The following is a 19769-nucleotide window of genomic DNA, read 5'->3' as shown; positions in this document are numbered from 1 at the left end:
CGGTATTTTTCCCGGACATGTTCGGCTTTTTGGCAATTCCCCCCGGACAGGGGTTTGATTGCCGAAAAGCCGGACATGTCCGGGAAAAACTGGATTCACTTAGGGTTACCATACGTCCAATTTCCCCATAAGAATTAATGTAAATGAGGGGGTTAGGTTCCAGGGATTTTTTTTTTTTACAAAAGACTATATAATATATATACTGTGTGTGTATATATATATACAATTTAATAGTGGTACACGATGATGATGATTGTGAAGCTTGGTTGAGGTGGAGGAGTCAGAGGGTGGGATATTTCCCAGGGAATGCCTTACTGAGCAATTGGCTGAGCCCTCAAGGGTTAACTCTGACACTCTACAAGGCAGCAGGAATGGAGGGAGGGGAGAGAGAGATGCACATTTCCCTTTTAAGTACACTGCCTTGTTAGATTAGATCAGCTTGCTGAGACCACAGCTGCTGCAGCAAAGCCCTGTTCTGTGTCCCCCCCTGCTCTATGGACGATGGGGTAAGCAGGGTGCAGGAGTGTGTGGGGGGGAACACCCTGACATTAGCCCCCCTCTTCTTCCCCTCCCCCCCCCCCCCCGCAGAGCAAGCAGGAGTCTCGGGGAGCAGCTCCAAGGCAGAGGGCAGGAGCAGCACATGGCAGTGGGGGGAGGGACATAGCTGAACTGCAGGCAGCTGCTGTACAGGGAACTTAGGGGAGCTGATGGGGGGCTGCTGGTCCACCCTCGTTCCACGCCCCCACCAGCTAGCTGCAACGGGCTGCTCTTCCTGCAAGCAGTGGACAAAGCAGGCGGCTGCCAAATGACATTAGAAGGGAGCATTGCACAACTTTAAGCAAGCATGTTCCCTAATCAGCAACGCAACGTTAACCGGGCCCACCAAGGAGTTACTGTACACTGCTTGCAGCATTTCACCACCTCTCCTGCTACTGTTGGATAAGTGCATGAAGTTGGTTTGTAATGATTGTCTAGCACAGGGGTTCTTAAACTGGGGGTTGGGACCCCTCAGGGGGTCGGGAGGTTATTACATGGGGGGTCGCAAGCTGTCAGCCTCCACCCCAAACCCCGCTTTACCTCCAGTGAGTGGGAGGTTCCTTTAGCTCTGATGAGCTGCCATAGACCTTGGGTTGTGACTTCTAGTTATTTTTGTGGCAAATTCTTTTCCCAGTTTCCTGCATGTGGGAGTGATCAGAAAGCAAATAGTGTAGCCTATATAGTTTGAGATAAGCTGAAGCTCTGAATTGTACAGCTTTACAGCTGACAGTGTTCTTGTTAAAACTTTACATGGCCAATATCCCTTTCTATTGGAAACTTCTCCCTATTTTATTTGTCTTTAATGCCTATGGAACTCAGCGAACTGTTAGGTTGTGTAGTGCACAGGTCACTTGACAGTTCATTTCACTCTTAAAGGAGCCGGGCTGTAAAATTGTTCAGCATAAATGATACTGGTGTGATGGGTTGGATCACAGAACCCCCCTTGGGAACTGCCACCCGATGTGCAAAGACTACCCCTGCTTCTGTTTTCCCTGCCAGCTCAGGACTCCAGCGCCCTGTCTTGCTGAGCCAGACACAGACCCAGGGTCTGAATCACTTGTCCCAAAGCTGCAGGTTTACCTGAAAACAGCTCACAGTAGTGTGCTTGTCTTTAGCACTCAGATGCCCAACTCCCAATCGGGTCTAAGCCCAGATAAATCCGTTTTACCCTGCATAAAGCTTATGCAGTGCAAACTCATAAATTGTTCGCCCTCTATAACACTGATAGAGAGATATGCACAGCTGTTTGCTCCCCCAGGTATTAATACATACTCTGAGTAAATTACTAAATAAAAAGTGATTTTATTAAATACAGACAGTAGGATTTAAGTGGTTCCAAGTAGTAACAGACAGAACAAAGTAAGTCACCAAGCAAAATAAAATAAAATGCGCAAATCTATGTCTAAGCAAGCTAAATACAGATAATCTCACCCTCAGAGATACTTCAGTAAGTTTTTCTCAGACTGGACACCTTCCAGGCCTGGGCACAATTCTTTCCCCTGGTACAGCTCTTGTTGCAGCTCAGGTGATAGCTAGGGGATTCTTCATGATGGCTCCTCCCTCCCCTTGTTCTCTTCCACCCCTTTATATATCTTTTGCATAAGGCGGGAACCCTTTGTCCCTCTGGGTTTCCACCCCCCCCCCCACTGGAAAAGCACCAGGTTAAAGATGGATTCCAGTTCAGGTGACATGATCACATGTCACTGCAAGACTTCATTGCTCACTTGCCAGCACAGACAAATACAGGAAGACTCACAGGTACAGTCATCTGCAAACAATGGTCCTTGTTAATGGGAGTCATCAAGATTCCAAACCATCATTAATGGCCCACACTTTACATAATTACAATAGGCCTCAGAGTTATATTTTAGATTTCCAGTTTTAGAGACAAGAGTGGTACATTTATACAAATGGGATGATCACACTGAGTAGATTATAAGCTTTGTAATGATACCTTATAAAAGATCTTTTGCATGAAGCATATTCCAGTTACATTATATTCACTTATATTTTTATAAAACCATATAGACTGCACAACGTCACAACTGGTATTCCTTGCATCGAAGTGAGTTAAAAATTAGAGTAAGTCATTGCAGAGACTTCACTTCCAAAATCTGGAAGTGTTTTAGAACTGGAAGAAAAACAGCAACTAAAACTTGTGGATAATGGAACAAGTCACACCATGCCCAAAGTGGGCTAGATGCTCTGCTGATCACACAAAGCGATGTGGTCCCTGCTTGTGAAGAATTTTAGAGTCTAACTTCAAAATATGGTGAGTTGGGGTGTGTAGAAAGCGGCGTTGGGGTGTGTACAAAGGGGCTGGGTTAAGGAAGGACAAAGGTTACAGCAATACGGTCATGCAGTCAGTCCTTGAGGCATTTATCCGTCTTGAACATAAGAACGGCCGTACCGGGTCAGACCAAAGGTCCATCTAGCCTTGGTTCATTTAGACTTTTTTTTGTTAATAATGATAATAATAATAATTGTCTTCTTGTGAGAATAGTAGGAATAGTGAATCTTGAGAGTTTTTACTTGATGGATCACAATGAGGGGCATTCCATATTTGGGGGTGTATGTGAATAAAGCATTGTTATGGTGAGAAGCAGACAAATGGGACGTAAAGCTGGCCTGGTTGGTGGAGTAGAAGATTGAAGGATGCGTAAGGTGTGATGAGACTCGATTGGCTATCTAGGCAGGGACAATTATACAGAAGCTTGAAGGCAAAGGCAAGAAGTTAAAACTTTATGCAATAGACTCATGAGAGCCAGTGAACTATAAACGTAGGCCCTGATTCTGCGAGCACTTACACATGTAACTATGCACTTGAGTAGTTTAAATGAAGACAGTCAATTGGACTATTCTGTGAGACCTACTCTTGTTAGCTGTTTGGGATAGGGGCCATGTTTGTGCAGTACCTAACACAATGGATCCTGATCAAGGCATCTAGGTGCTATTGCAGTATGAATAATCACAAGAAATTCCGAGTGAGATGATATGGTCATACTGGATGAGTACGATAAAGTGAAAGAAAATACCAATGTCTGAACTGAGACCTTTAAATGCTCTTCTGGGCTTTGCTGCCTGGGGAATTCTTTGTATTGCAACCTGCCACTAACCTGTTGGCAAGGTTTGCATTAGGATTATATGATCATAAAATAGAATGCACTAGTGAATATAGAATGGTTATTCATTAACTGTATAATGTTTCCAGATGAAATGTGCTCTATAAAGAATAATTCTCAGAGTACCAATATGCTCACTTAGTGAATCAATACTTTGACATCTTAGTATAACTGCTTGATTAATGCTTAATACACAGTATTATATAGATATCTTTTATTTTCTCATTTTTTGTAGTGCTCTAATCTACCTTGTTTAAAGGAAAAGAGCATCCATTTGGCTAATTCTGGCAATCTTCAAGTTCCAAAGGTAAGAAGCACTTCTGATTACGTATAAACTGAAATTTTGATTAACTTCAAATGTGGAAAAGTTAGTCTCTTATTAATAACAGCATTGCCCAGAGGCTCCAATCAGTGGTACTGTTCTAGATAATGTACAAACACACAATACAATCTCTGCCCTTTCCCTTCTTCCGTCACTTCGATTGTAGGAGATATAGTCAAAAATATACAATTTATATGCAATCTTTACATACATTCCTGATGTATAATAATCAGCTGTTCCTGTTTGTCCCTCAGTCTTGCCCTCTTTAGTTGACTGCATTCTTGTAGGTCTCTGAGTAGAAGTGCAAGCCTAGTGTAAGAGTGCTGATCCAGTGTTGCATTAGATTGAATGTTAGCATATTAAACATATACTGATTATAAACTAATACAATTGTGTCAAAACACGCGGCTTGGAGGTTAGATCCAGCCTTCATGTTGGAATTATACAGCCTACATGATAGACTCAAATTCAGATTGGTATTGGTGTGACCACTATGGGTACACAGTGTCCATGTCTGGTGTCCACAATTCAAGAAGGATCTTACTAGATTGGAGAGGGTTAAAAGAAGAGCCACGAGAATGACTGAAGGATTGGAAAACATGCCTTATAGTGATAGACCCAAGGAGCGCAATCTATTTAGCTTAACAAAGGGAAGATTAAGAAGTGACTTAATCACTTAAGTATCTACATGGGGAACAGAAATTTGATAGTAGGCCGACTCTTCAATGTATCATCCAAAAGTATACAGGCGCTCCCCGACTTACGGAAGCTTTCCGTTCCGGAACGCCTTGCGTAACTTGAATTTTGCTTAAGTTGGAAATGTATACCCGACCATTACGCGCAACACCCCCCCCCACCCCCAACCAACAACTCCTATATCTAACTTATGGAAATTTTTACGTAAGTGCGGATTTGCGTAAATTGGGTTTGCGTGACCTGGGGGGCATCTGTAACAAGATCCAATGGCTAGAAGCTAAAGCTAGACAAATTCACACTGGTCGTCCCTTTATACACAGAACAGGTACAGCTCAGCCAATGTGATTATTTCCCCATATAACCTACGGTGTGCTGCTACCTAGTTCTGCAGGTATCACCTCTGAAAATGAGTTAATTCTTTATGAACATTTGGTCTTAGATCTTTCCACTAACAACTGGATTAGGGCTAACCAACTCATTTCACATAGGTCAGCGAATAGCTATGAGACACTAATGACACTAGGGGGCTTGTCACCTGATCTAGATTTAAATTATTCGTCTGGAAGTGATAATATCTGTGACCTTGATGTGGTTTTGAACGTAGAGAAGGGGAAAATCATCAGTGATTCACAGGAATTTAGTTGCCTGATTCCCATTCTTGCCTATGGCAGTCACATATGGCATCCGAAGAAGTGGGCTGTAGTCCACGAAAGCTTATGCTCTAATAAATTTGTTAGTCTCTAAGGTGCCACAAGTACTCCTGTTCTTCTTTTTACATACTCAAGGGTTTGTCTACATTGCGTGCTGCTTTCGGCGGTGCATAGCGTGTATCCCCTAGCACGGGTATAAATAGCAGTGTGTAGACTGTGAGGCATGGTTTAGGTAGGTAAAGACACCCCGAAAGAGTGTGGGTATGTACTCGAGTACATATCCTACACAGCTCTCTACTTGCCCAAGCTATGCCTCCCCATCTATATTGCTATTTTTAGCAGTGTAGTGTGCCACCGCCTCTCTGCTGCTTTCCCTGCTGCCTCCCTGTAGCTGGAGACTTTCCCCACAGCAGGGAAAGATTCTGGCAGTGGGGAAAGGCTTTGGCAGGGAAGAAGCAGTGGGGAAAGTTTTAACCTTTTCCCATTTGACTACCCCCTCTCCCCCCCCCCTTGCCAGAGCCTTTCCTTGCCACAGTGAAAGGCTTCTGCAACAGGTTGCTGCTGAAGCCATTCTCTGCCACCTCTCCTGTGCTAGAGACTTTCACTGACATGGGTAGCTACACAGTGCAATGTGATCACAGACTGCTTTTCATTGCTGTGTGTAGAGACCCGTACAGCTCTTCCAATAGTGTGTAGTGTAGATGTACCCTGAGTACCTGTGCACGACTTTGAAAATGCTAAATTTTTGAATAGTGGTCTAACTAATGTGCCTGCTTAAATTGTAGATTTCCTGCTACTTTCCCTTTTGCTTACAGCTGTTGTGTCAATGTGTTCTCTCTCTGACCACAGCTAATGAAAAATTCAGTGGAGAAGGCCTGGAATGTATGCCTATCAATTTTTAAAACTTTGGATATTAACTCTTACTGTCCTAAACTGCTGAAAGCAAACTATTCCAGCCTGCTCCTGTGCTCTTTGGTTTTATATCTTTTCAGCAACTGTTGTAGTTATGGAACTAGAGATTTATTGGTTTCTAGTTTGGTAAGTTCTGTATATCCCTTACACATGCCAAAGATGTGTATTCCTGTTACTAGGATTTAAATATTTCCTCTTTCTTTTTTGTAGGCTTCTGATGAAGGAATGAAGCTTTAAAAAGGAACTTACAAAATAAGAAAATGGGTGCAAACAGTAGCAGCATTTGTGAGCTCCCAGAAAATGTGTACTTAAAAAGATTATCAGGAGCTGAGGCTGTCTCTGAGAATGACCCATTCTGGAATCAGCTGCTTTCTTTTAGCTTTACTGCCCCAACAAGCAGGTAAGAGGATGCTTGCTGAAGGACTGAACATTTATGACAAATACATTAGCAATGGTGCCAAATAAATCTGAATGCAAAATAGACTTATTTTTCCTCTCTTTTTGGGAGTCGGTAGGCATGTGGAAAGTCCACCTGAGCGTGGGCTGTTGGAGTACCATTTCACCATATTCTCTCATTCTTGCAGCTTCTTTTCCTCATTGCAGCTGTAATTAGTCTTCATTCTCCTCACAGCTAAGAAAGGTCAGCAATAGGTCTATAACACTGTTTTTCTAAATAGGCCACTGGAAATGCTGAAGAACAACAGATGGTGCCTCCTTTGCAGGACCTATAGCTTTCAGCTCAAGCAAATTAAAGCAATGATGAAGTTAAGGGGTTCATCCTGCCAGTGCTGAGCCCCTTAAACTCCCATTGAATTTAATGGGAGCTGAGGGTATTCAGCATCTCAGGTGATTGGGCTGTAAGTTTGTTACTGGATAGGGTCCCTTATAGCTTATGTTCTTGTGACATGCCAGGATATAATCCAGACTAATGAGTAGCTGTATCACCCCTGTCTTGTAGCCTGGGGGAGCCTTTTACAATGCTTTGCTGCTGTAGCCTCCAGCTTGGACTGCTCACAAATGGTCTCCAGCATGTAAGGCTCTCCCAGCTATGTTGGGGTGTGTGAGCCAGCCAGCCAGCCACAACTCGGCTCTTACCAGCCTTGATTATGCTGCAGGGTGACCCCATCACATCCCTGGTCCTAGATTTTCCCCCAGAAATGTATGTCCTGTACTTCCCAGCTCTCTCCTGGACAGTACAAATAACTAAGAACATAAGAACGGCTGTACTGGGTCAGACCAAAGGTCCATCTAGCCCAGTATCCTGTCTACCGACAGTGGCCAATGCCAGGTACCCCAGAGGGAGTGAACCTAACAGGTAATGATCAAGTGCTCTCTCTCCTGCCATCCATCTCCACCCTCTGACAAACAAGCTAGGGACACCATTCCTTACCCATCCTGGCTAATAGCCATTAATGGACTTAACCTTCATGAATTTATCCAGTTCTCTTTTAAACGCTGTTACAGTCCTAGCCTTCACAACCTCCTCAGGCAAGGAGTTCCACAAGATGACTGTGCGTTGTGTGAAGAACTACTTCCTTTTATTTGTTTTAAACCTGCTGCCTATTAATTTAATTTGGTGACCCCTAGTTCTTGTATTATGGTAATAAGTAAATAACTTTTCCTTATCTACTTTCTCCACATCACTCATGATTTTATATACCTCTATCATATCCCCCCTTAGTCTCCTCTTTTCCAAGCTGAAAAGTCCTAGCCTTTTTAATCTCTCCTCATATGGGACCCGTTCAAACCCCTAATCATTTTACTTGCCCTTCTCTGAATCTTTTCTAGTGCCAGTATATCTTTTTTGAGATGAGGAGACCACATCTGTATGCAGTATTCAAGATGTGGGCGTACCATCGATTTATATAAGGGCAATAATCTATTCTATTAGTCTTATTCTCTATCCCCTTTTTAATGATTCCTAACATCCTGTTTGCTTTTTTTGACCGCCTCTGCACACTGCGTGGACATCTTCAGAGAACTATCCATGATGACTCCAAGATCTTTTTCCTGATTCATTGTAGCTAAATTAGCCCCCATCATATTGTATGTATAGTTGGAGTTATTTTTTCCAATGTGCATTACTTTACATTTATCCACATTAAATTTCATTTGCCATTTTGTTGCCCAATCACTTAGTTGTGTGAGATCTTTTTGAAGTTCTTTACAGTCTGCTTTGGTCTTAACTATCTTGAGCAGTTTAGTATCATCTGCAAACTTTGCCACCTCACTTTTTACCCCTTTCTCCAGATCATTTATGAATAAGTTGAATAGAATTGGTCTTAGGACTGGCCCTTGGGGAACACCACTAGTTACCCCTCTCCATTCTGAGAATTTACCATTTATTCCTACCCTTTGTTCCCTGTCTTTTAACCCGTTCTCAATCCATGAAAGGACCTTCCCTCTTATCCCATGACAACTTAATTTACATAAGAGCCTTTGGTGAGGGACCTTGTCAAAGGCTTTCTGGAAATCTAAGTACACTATGTCCACTGGATCCCCCTTGTCCACATGTTTGTTGACCCCTTCAAAGAACTCTAATAGATTAGTAAGACACGATTTCCCTTTACAGAAACCATGTTGACTTTTGCCCAACAATTTATGTCCTTCTATGTGTCTGACGATTTTATTCTTTACTATTGTTTTGACTAATTTGCCCGGTACCGACGTTAGACTTACCAGTCTGTAATTGCCGAGATCACCTCTAGAGCCCTTTTTAAATATTGGCGTTACATTAGCTATCTTCCAGTCATTGGGTACAGAGGCCGATTTAAAGGACAGGTTACAAACCCTAGTTAATAGCTCTGCAACTTCACATTTGAGTTCTTTCAGAACTCTTGGGTGAATGCCATCCGGTCCTGGTGACTTCTTAACGTTAAGTTTATCAGTTAATTCCAAAACCTCCTCTAGTGGCACTTCAATCTGTGACAGTTCCTCAAATTTGTCACCTACAAAAGCCGGCTCAGGTTTGGGAATCTCCCTAACATCCTCAGTCATGAAGATTGAAGCAAAGAATCCATTTAGTTTCTCCGCAATGGCTTTATCGTCTTTACGCGCTCCTTTTGTATCTCGATCATCGAGGGGCTGCGCTGGTTGTTTAGCAGGCTTCCTGCTTCTGATGTACTTAAACATTTTGTTATTACCTTTTGAGTTTTTGGGTAGCCGTTCTTCAAACTCCTCTTTGGCTTTTCTTATTACATTTTTACACTTAATTTGGCAGTGTTTATGCTCCTTTCTATTTACCTCACTAGGATTTGACTTCCACTTTTTAAAGGAAGTCTTTTTATCTCTCACTGCTTCTTTTACATGGTTGTTAAGCCACGGTGGCTCTTTTTTAGTTCTTTTACTGTGTTTCTTAATTTGGGGTACACATTTAAGTTGGGCCTCTATTATGGTGTCTTTAAAAATAGGCCATGCAGCTTGCAGGGATTTCACTTTAATCACTGTACCTTTTAATTTCTGTTTAACTAACCTCCTCATTTTTGCATAGTTCCCCTTTTTGAAATTAAATGCCACAGTGTTGGTCTGTTGAGGTGTTCTTCCCACTACAGGGATGTTAAATGTTGTTATATTATGGTCACTATTTCCAAGCGGTCCTGTTATAGTTACCTCTTGGACCAGCTTCTGCGCTCCACTCAGGACTAAATCTAGAGTTGCCTCTCCCCTTGTGGGTTCCCGTACCAGCTGTGCCAAGAAGCAGTCATTTAAAGTATCGAGAAATTTTGTGTCTGCATTTCGTCCTGAGGTGACATGTTCCCAGCCAATATGGGGATAATTGAAATCCCCCACTATTATTGAGTTCTTAATTTTGATAGTTTTTTCTAATTTCCCTTAGCATTTCATCATCACTATCACTGTCCTGGTCAGGTTGTCGATAATAGATTCCTAATGTTATATCTTATTAGAGCATGAAATTACTATCCATAGAGATTCTATGGAACATGTGGATTCACTTAAGATTTTTACTTCATTTGATTCTACATTTTCTTTCTCATATAGTGCCACTCCCTCCCCTGCATGACCTGTTCTGTCCTTCTGATATATTTTGTACCCTGAACGATTGTGTCCCATTGATTTGTCCTCAGTCCACCAGGTTTCTGTGATGCCTATTATATCAATATCTTCCTGTATCACGAGGCACGCTAGTTCATCCATCTTATTATTTAGACTTATAGCATTTGTGTACCAGCACTTTTAAAAACTTGTCACTGTTTATTTGTCTGCCCTTTTCTGAAGTGTCTGATTCTTTATGTGAATGTTTCTCGTCTGATCTGGCCCTTACATTATCCTCTTCCATCTTCTGCTCCTGACTAAAACCTAGAGAATCTCTATCAATAGACTCTCCTCTAAGAGAAGTCTCTGTCCGATTCACCTGCTCCTCTGCAGCAGTCGGCTTTCCCCCATCTCCTAGTTTAACATTAAAAAGGTTGCAGAGCAGTTTTTAAGTGTCAGCAGTCTGGTTCCACTTTGGTTTAGGTGGAGCCCATCCTTCCTGTATAGGCTCCCCCATCCCAAGAGTTTCCCCAATTGAGTCTGTTGTTCATTCAAGGGAATAATATGCATGCAACTTGTAACCCCAAATGGAGTTACCCAGACACTTTAACGTGAACATACTGGATTAGATAAAACTGTAAAAGAAATTAACTACAAAGAGGGAGATTTTAAGTGACTACAAATGAGGCATAGAAGTCAGAAATGATTACAAGAAAAATAGAGAGAGAATGCTTACTGGTGCCTAATTTAACAAATTACATTGGATTCAAAACAAAGTTTTCTCACCACATGCTTTCAGCAGTCTTACTGACCAAACTCTTTAGGTCAGGACCCCTGCCTCAGAGTCCAACAACTGCTTCCTTTGTCTTTTCAGGGTGCAGTAAATGCAATGTCAGAAAGAATGGGGGTGGGGAGGGTCTCTTGTGGTATTTATTCTTCCTTTTACTAATTTCAGTCCACCCCTTGAAAATCATTTCCCGCTGAGGACCAGGAGACAAAGAATCTATGTGGAAGGATATTCCCTGCTGTTCCCCCACCCCCACTTATTTGAGCTTCCTTTGTTTTCCCTCCCTGCTTGATGACCTTGTTTACTTCTTAAATGCAAATTAAGACAAGCACACATTCCTTCTTTTGTTTAGGACAAACCTGACTTTGGGCAGGGCTGGGGTGTTTGGAACGTGTGTTAATAACATCATAAAGTGGAATCTGAAACAGTGTTGTCACACACATTTTATCAGGACAATACTGATCAGCAAATTATGAGTTTTCAAATGATACCTCACAGGACTTACTTTGTATAAAGATTATTACAATAGTGTTTAGGGCAGGGGTGGCCAACCTCCTAAGAAGGAGCCAGAATTTACCAATCTACACTGCCAAAGAGCCACAGTAATACATCAGCAGCCCCCTATCAGTCCCGTCCCCCCACCCCCCCCAGCACATCCCACCCACTGGCAGTCCTGCCGATCAGTGCCTCCCTCCCCCTCCCCCAATCAGCTGTTTTGTGGCATGTAGGAGGCTCTGTGGGGGGAGAGGGGAGGAGCGAGAGCACTGCAGGCTTGGGGAGGGGGCAGGGAAGGGGTGGAGTGGGGACAGGGCCTGTGGCAGGGCCAGGGGTTGAGCAGTGAGCACCCCCGGCACAGTGGAGAGTGGGCGCCTATAGCTCCAGGCCCGGAGTTGGTGCCTATACAAGGATTCGCATATTAACTTCTGAAGAGTCGCATGTGGCTCCGGAACCACAGGTTGGCGACCTCTGGTGTAGGGTGTGAGTACAAGGGAGTATTCATCACAGTTGTTTCCTAGCACTTAATCATGAAAAATATTTTATTATTTTTATCTCTAGTGGCATTTTGAAGTTTGATTTTTTTTTGCTGGACAACTGGGAACAGGGCAAAAAGTTTATCCTGGCTTTAGGGTAACAGTACAAAGCTTGGCTCTGCTGTTCTTCACTACTCCCATATCAGACTTGTGGAGAATCATAGAAGTAGTATTGAAAGTGAACCCAGCCCTTTGAGTTCACATTTAGTCCCCAACACAAGGCCAATTGCTTTTTGTCTTCTGTCCATTTCTTTCTGCCTATTTTTAAGCATGTTTTTACCAATGCAACTGAAAGGATTGTCTCATCTCCACAAATATAAGCTGTCTAACTCCATCTCAATCATACCATTGATCAGACAATTTCCTGGCTTCCTTCTTCAGAAGAGAAGATGTTCGAGTAGCTTCCAAAGCCAGTTCCCTGTCATACTCAGTCCAGTGGAACACAATCTTATTTCAGGCTTTTCTGCTTATTTCTATAAACTCCTTGTGCTTATATACAAATGTGTATATAAAAAGTCTAAATACGAAGATGGGTGAACTTGAGTGCCTTGTATTAAATGAGGAAATTGATATAATAGGCATCACAGAAACTTAGTGGAATAAGGATAATCAATGAGACACAGTAATACCAGGGTACAAAATGTATCAGAAGGACAGAACAGGTCGTGCTGGGTGGGGGAGTGGTATTATATGTGAAAGAAAGAGTCAAATGAAGTAAAAATCTTAAATGATCCAAACTATACCACAGAATCTATGGATAGTAATTCCATGCTTGAATAATGAGAATATAGCAGAAGGGATATACTACTGACCACCTAACCAGGATGGTGATAGTGACTGAAATCTTCAGGTTGATTAGAGAGAGTATAAAAATAAAAAAATCAATAATAATGGGGGATTTCAACTATCCCCATATTGACCTGGTACATGTCACCTCAGGATGGGATGCAGAGATAAAGTTTCTCGACACCTTAAATGATGGCTTCATGGAGTAGATAGTCCTGGAACCCACAAGGGGAGAGGCAATTCTTGATTTAATCCTAAATGGAGCACAGGATCTAGTCCAAGAGGTGAATATAGCTGAACTGCTTGGTAATAGTGACCATAATGTAATAAAATTTAACATCCCTGTGTGTAGGAGGGTGGGGGGAAAGGAAAGGGAAACCAATGCAGACCACCACACTAGCATTTAACTTCAGAAGGGGGACTACACAAAAATGAGGAAGTTAGTGAAACAGAAATTAAAAATTACAGTGGCAAAGGTGAAATCCCTGCAAGCTGCATGGAAACTTTTTAAAGACACCATAATAGAGGCTTAATTTAAATGTATACCCCAAATTAGAAAACATAATGAGAGGAGCAAAAAAGTGCCACTGTGGCTAAACAACAAAGTAATAGAAGCCGTTAAAGTGGAAGTTAAATCCTTTTGAGGAAAATAGAAAGGAGCATAAACTCTGGCAAGTGACGTGTAAAAATATAATTAGAAAGGCCAGAAAAGAATTAGAAGAACAGCTAGCCAAAGACTCAAAAAATTACAGCAAAAAATTTTTTTTTAAGTACATCAGAAGCAGGAACCTGCTAAGCAACCAGTGGGGCCACTGGACAATCGATATGCTAAAGGAGCACTTGAGGACGATAAGGCCATTGTGGAGAAACTAAATGAATTCTTTGCATCGGTCTTCACGGCTGAGGATGTGAGGGAAATTCCCAAACCTGAGCCATTCTTTTTGGGTGACATATCTGAGGAACTGCTGCGGATTGAGGTGTCATTAGAGGAGATTTTGGAACAAATTGATAAATTAAACAGAAATAAGTCACCAGGACCTGATGGTATTCATCCAAGAGTGCTGAAGGAACTCAAATATGAAATTGCAGAACTACTAACTGTGGTATGTAACCTATCACTTAAATCAGCTTCTGAACCAGGTGACTGGAGGATAGCTAATGTGACTTTTTTTTTTTTTTAAAAGGTTCCAAAGGTGATCCCGGCAGTTACAGGCTGGTAAACCTACCTTCAGTACCAGGCAAATTGATTGAAACTATAGAGAAGAACAGAATTATCAGACATCTAGATGAACGCGATTAGTTGGGGAAGAGTCAACAAGGTTTTTGTAAAGGGAAATCATGCCTCACTAATCTACTAGAATTCGGGTCAACAAGAATGTGGACAAGGGGGATCCAGTGGATATAGTATACTTAAATTTTCAGAAAGCCTTTGACAAGGTCCCTTACCCAAGGCCCTTAAGCAATGTAAGCTGTCATGGGATAAGAGGAAAGGTCTTCTCCTAGATCAGTAACTGGTTAAAAGATAGGAAATAAAGGGTAGGAATAAACGGTCAGTTTTCAGAATGGAGAGAGGTCAATAGTAGTGTCCCCCAGGTGTCTGTATCAGTATCAGTACTGTTCAACATATTCCTAAATGATCTGGGAAAAGGGGTAAACAGTGAGGTTGCAAAATTTACAGTTGATACAGAACTACTCAAGATAGTTAAATCCAAAGCAGACTGAAGAGTTACAAAGGGATCTCACAAAACTGGGTGACTTGGTAACAAAATGGCAGCTGAAATTCAGTGTCGATAAATGAAAAATAATGCACATTGGAAAACATAATCCCAACTATACATATAAAATGATGGGATCTAAATTAGCTGTTACCAGTTAAGAAAGATCTTGGATTCATTGAGCATAGTTTTCTGAAAACATCCACTCAATGTGCAGTGGCAGTCAAAAAATCTAACCATGTTGGGAATCATTAAGAAAGGGATAAATAAGAAGGCAGAAAATTTCATATTGCCTCTATATAAATCCATGATATGCCCACATCTTAAATATTGCATGCAGATCTGCCCATCTTAAAAAAGATACATTGGAATTCGAAAAGGTAGAGAAAAGGGCAAAAAAAAGTGATTTGGTTTATGGAACAGCTTCCATATGAGGAGAGCTTAATAATACTGGTACTTTTCAGTTTGGAAAAGAGATGATTGAGGGGTGATATAATAGAGGTCTATAAAATCATGACTGGTATGAAGAAAGTAAATAAGAAAGTGTTGTTTACTCCTTCTCATAAAACAAGAACTAGGGGGCACCACATGAAATTAATAGGTAGGTTTAAAACAAACAAAAGGAAGTATTTCTTCACGCAACACACAGTTAAGCTGTGGAACTCTTTGCCAGAGGATGTTGTGAAGGCCAAGACTATAACAGGATTCAAAAAAGCACTAAATAAATTAATAGATAGGTCCATCAATGGCTATTAGCCAGGATAGGCTGGAATAGCGTCCCTAGCCTCTGTTTGCTAGGAGCTGGGAATGGGTGACTGGGGATGGATCACTTGATGATTACCTGTTCTGTTCATTCCCTCTGGGGCACCTGGCATTGGCCACTGCTGGAAGACAGGATAATGGGCTAGATGGACCATTGGTCTGACCCAGTATGGCCATTCTTATGTTCTTGCTTTTTCCTCAGTAATGATTAATCTGGTAGATTATTAGTGCAGTGTCATAAATTTGGCTTTTCTTCTTGGCAGGTTTTAATAACGATGCACCCAAGATAGGATGCATGTGGTCTAGATTCTCCTTGAAGGTGTCTTACTTTAAGGCTGAGAGAAGGGCCTGAAAGCTATGGGGCAGCTTCACAGAACAATGGTGCAGCCTCACTGCCTGTTCTCCCGTTTCTGGGGTAATACAGTCTAGCTACCTAGCAGTGGGAATTTGTGCAGTATTTTTCAAACTTTTTTGGGGTAACTTTGTCCATCTGCCACTTAACCAAGGCTCTCACTATACTCATCTTCTGCATAATTGCATCTGCCCTCCTCCATCCCCTCCCACAGGCTCTTCATCCTTGTTATCGTCAGCCCACTAAAGTTCCCAAGAGTTCTACCTACATGCCTCCCACATTCCTCCCACCAGCTCAAATCCAGATACCACATTCAGAGCCTTCTCGGCCTCCACCTCCTTTCCACTGATGACATTTGCCACAACTCCACCCTTTCCACCTCCCACATCTTTCCCCATCACCATCTCTTCCCCTCTCATGTCACCTTTCCTAACCTCATGCTCATCTTCCCACTTCCTCTTCCCTTTCTCTTGCTGTCTCTGGAATGCCTGCTCCATTTCTAAAGAGATCTCCATTATCGATGATGTCATCTTATCTTTCTCCCTCCAGTTCCTGACTCTCTGAGACCTGGATCCCTTTTGTTTTGTCTGACACTGCCTCTACAGCTTCCTTCTTATGAAGGCCTGTCCTTCTCTCACATTGCCTATACTGGATCAGACTTGCTGCTTCCAACCCCTTCCTCCTCTTGGTTCTCACTCTTTCTCCTTTTGAACAGCACTGCCTCTGACTCACCTCTCCATGTTGCTGTCATCTTATGTCCACCCAGCTCTGCCCACTGGTCCTCTTATTTTTGGTTCCTGTCTCTCTATTCCTCGCATCACAATCTCACATGCATATTCTCGGTAACTTCCATGTTGATGATCCATCCAGTCCCCCATAGTTGCACGTTTCCTTGTCCTAACCTCAGTCTTGGCTCAACTCTCCTGGTCACCCAAAGGGCTGTTCACTTGACTTGGTCTTGCCAAGCATTGCTCTGTCCCTAATTTCTCTGTTGCTGAGTTTGAAGATAGCAGCCTCTCTCTTAATTAGTGTAAGCATTGTCTGCTATGAAGAAGTCATGCATTCTTTAGTGATCTGAAGGAACTACGTCCAAACTATTTTATTGGCTATGCTGAGTGCACCAAACTGTCTATAGTCTAAGATGACACATTTAGCTTTTACATGTTTTCACTGAAAATGTGCTGTATCCATTCTGGACTGATTTTTTCTATCATCTTGAAAATACTTTTATTAATAAGGAGCTATTTTTCAAGTGAATTGTAGAGAGAGTTTTGCTAATCTTAAAATCTTAAGTTTTAAACATGAATGGTCTGCAAGTGGATGTTCAATGAGAAAAATGGAGGGAATTAGCATCGTGAAGGCATGTCATTGTGCTCTTCTCTAGAAAGATAAGGGAATATTCTGTCTTCTGTGGAGAGGAGGGTTGAATGGGGGAATATCCAGGAGCCTAATGGAGGATCTAAAGGAGGGATATGAAGGGGTTGGTTTGCTTGTAGATGATCATAAGGGTTTGGTAGGTGGGAAGCGTAGTGAAAAGGAAGAATAAAGTTTTGACAAACTCACTTCTGTACTTTCTTGGTGCAATTGATTGAGGAAAAGCATACTTGTCTGCTAAGTATTAAGGGCTAAATTTAAAATTATATTGTGACTTTTTAGTGTATTGTTTAATATTTTCAGAATATTAAACAGTATATTGATGGAGAAATGTTTGGGTATTTTTCCCCCCCTTGAGGAGGGTCTGTCTCTTGGGGTCTATTCAGCAACCTTTACTTGAGTGAGTGTCACAGTGTAAGTGTTTTGGTTCTGTATCAAAATCTGGACTGATCAAGATCAGGAATGGAAACTGGTGTGAAGAATTCAGTGTACTGAACACTAGATGGTGCCCTTGCATGACAACTAGAATAGATATGTATTTTTAGAGACATAGTACTGTCTTCTATGTGGCTTAATAATTAGGGGGAAGCATGAACGTTTCTAGTTAAGCTGTGCCTAAGAAGTTCTGCTGTTTTACAAATGGTGTCAAACATTGCTCCCTGCGTGCCATCTTGAACCAGTGGCTTAGCTGGATGATCTTACTCACATGAGCAAAATAAGAGTTCAACACTCGTAAAAATGCAAGGTCAACCTCATTAAGAAATCAGATGTTCACCATGTTTTATTACAGAGGGTATTAAATATGGCTATTCCTGTTCACCCCAGGGGATCAGTCATTTTCAACAGCGGCTTGAAGGGGTCAGGTTTGTCACTTGTTAAACATGGCAGAATTTTTTTTAGTTCTAGAATTATACCTCTTCATGTTAGTCTCTTGCAGAATTGGATGGTTTATCAGTAGATGCTAGTTTTCAGGCTTTAATGAAAAACATATCAATGCTAAGTTGAGGTAATTGATGGTGACTCTTCAGGGGGATAGTTTTTCATAAGCAGTGTCAGGTTAAATTGGGCAAGCGCTTACAAAGTTAAGGTGGATGCCATCTCCCATGAGGACGTAATGTGATGTTAGCTTTGGCTTTTTTAGGTTTAGTCTTCTAGCTAGTAGTGTCAGGAATGGGGAAGCTTAAGGGGAGCTCTCTTCTCTCTTCCTGACCTCTGAAACTTCCTGGGTGTTGGGGCCAACAAGCTCTTATCTGTTACCTGCTACAGTGGCTTCCTCCTCCTCCCCCCCACCAGCTATGTGTGCTTTTTGCCCCTTAGACATAGGAGGAACCACACCACGGGTGATGCAACATGCCATCTGTGAAGAAAGTGGGTGATATCAGTGTTGCTTTAAGAAATATTATGTGTACCTTTGATTGTTATGATGGAGTTCTTAGGGGGGAGGGATAGCTCAGTGGTTTGAGCATTGGCCTGCTAAACCCAGGGTTGTGAGTTTAACCCTTGAGGGAGCCACTTAAGGATCTGGGGCAAAAATCAGTACTTGATCCTGCTAGTGAAGGCAGGGGGCTAGACTCGATGACCTTTCGGGGTCCCTTCCAGTTCTATGAGATAGGTATGTAGTGCCAAGGAGACAAGTGTGTAATAGCCAGAAGAAGGAGCTGAAAGGGAAACTGCTCGCTATTTGCAGCCCCTTTGGCATGAGTGATAAGCAGCAGGGGCAAATGTGTGACTCGCTCTATACGAGTGACATTTGGCAGCTATTGCCAGTGGGACCTCAGCAGAGTTTATGGGTGATGGAAGGTGGGCACTGCATGTGTATGTGGTATTATAGGGGGAGCAAATAGAGACCTCTGTTAGTGTTGGGCAACCTTTCCATTATAGAGCATTCTGCATCCTTATTTTTGAGGAGCTCTGATACCTCTGTTTGTAGTCAGGCTGTGGGTATTCATCAGGTGGACTCTCCTCAGGCTACAGAAGTGCCTTTTCTTTATCCCATGAAATTCCCCTTGTTTCAGCCTCCTTGTCCATATACATCATGATAGTCTTTAATTACATGATCACATGTGACTTTTTCCTAACGACTCCTGGCTCATTCAGTTCACAGGATGGACACACAAGGAGGCTGAATTAAGGTTGCATAAATTTGGCATTTCCTAACTTTCAGTTGCTTGACTTTTCAGCCTAAATAATGTTTTTGTATGCAGAAAAACTGTTAGCAATCTGTAGGCCTTTATCTAGTTTTGCCTGGTTATAGGCCAAGAGCCATGGGACATGACATGTGATGTGTGAGCCTTGCTCTCAAGTCAGGCAGAGCAGTGCATTGCTGAGGGAAATGTGACCTTATTTTTAGTACTGTTGTTAGTTACAATGCTTTCATGCTGGAAACCTAAAACAGAATTAATTAAAGCAGAACTTGCTGAAAATCATATGCTTAGTATTTACTGTTCCACTTTGTTCTTTCCCTTGAGTTTTAGAAATGGCTGGTTGAAGAATAGTGTGCATGATTCTTTAATGGAAAGACATAAAATGAACAACTCTTATGTTGCCTTAATATGGTATGTTTTTAAAATTGGTACAATAAATTATATGTAGCTTTTCATTCGAGGTCTTTCTTATGAATAGTCCATTAAAGTCAGCATTCCCACAGTATGAATTTACTGAATGGGCTGATTCTTCTCAGTTTTGTGAATGATGGCAAGGGAAAAGCTTTGCTTAGTCAAGGGAAAAAGG

General features: G+C 42.0%; 1 protein-coding gene across 2 annotated transcripts in view; it reads left to right on the top strand.

Moving 5' to 3' along the window:
• DYM (dymeclin) overlaps window positions 1-19769 on the top strand; it is a 333130-nt gene that overhangs the window by 8717 nt on the left and 304644 nt on the right. For both annotated transcript variants that reach the window (XM_034773755.1, XM_034773754.1), the window contains exons 2-3: window positions 3895-3966; window positions 6450-6639. In XM_034773755.1, coding sequence (XP_034629646.1) covers window positions 6500-6639 — 140 coding nt within the window. In that variant the 5' untranslated portion in view covers window positions 3895-3966; window positions 6450-6499. The remainder of the gene's footprint in view (window positions 1-3894; window positions 3967-6449; window positions 6640-19769) is intronic.

This window comes from Trachemys scripta, chromosome 6, assembly GCF_013100865.1.
Source record: "Trachemys scripta elegans isolate TJP31775 chromosome 6, CAS_Tse_1.0, whole genome shotgun sequence".
In the NCBI taxonomy this organism is placed as follows: Eukaryota; Metazoa; Chordata; order Testudines; family Emydidae; genus Trachemys; species Trachemys scripta.
Note: the sequence above shows the minus strand (reverse complement) of the source record. Positions and strands in the feature narration are given on the sequence as shown.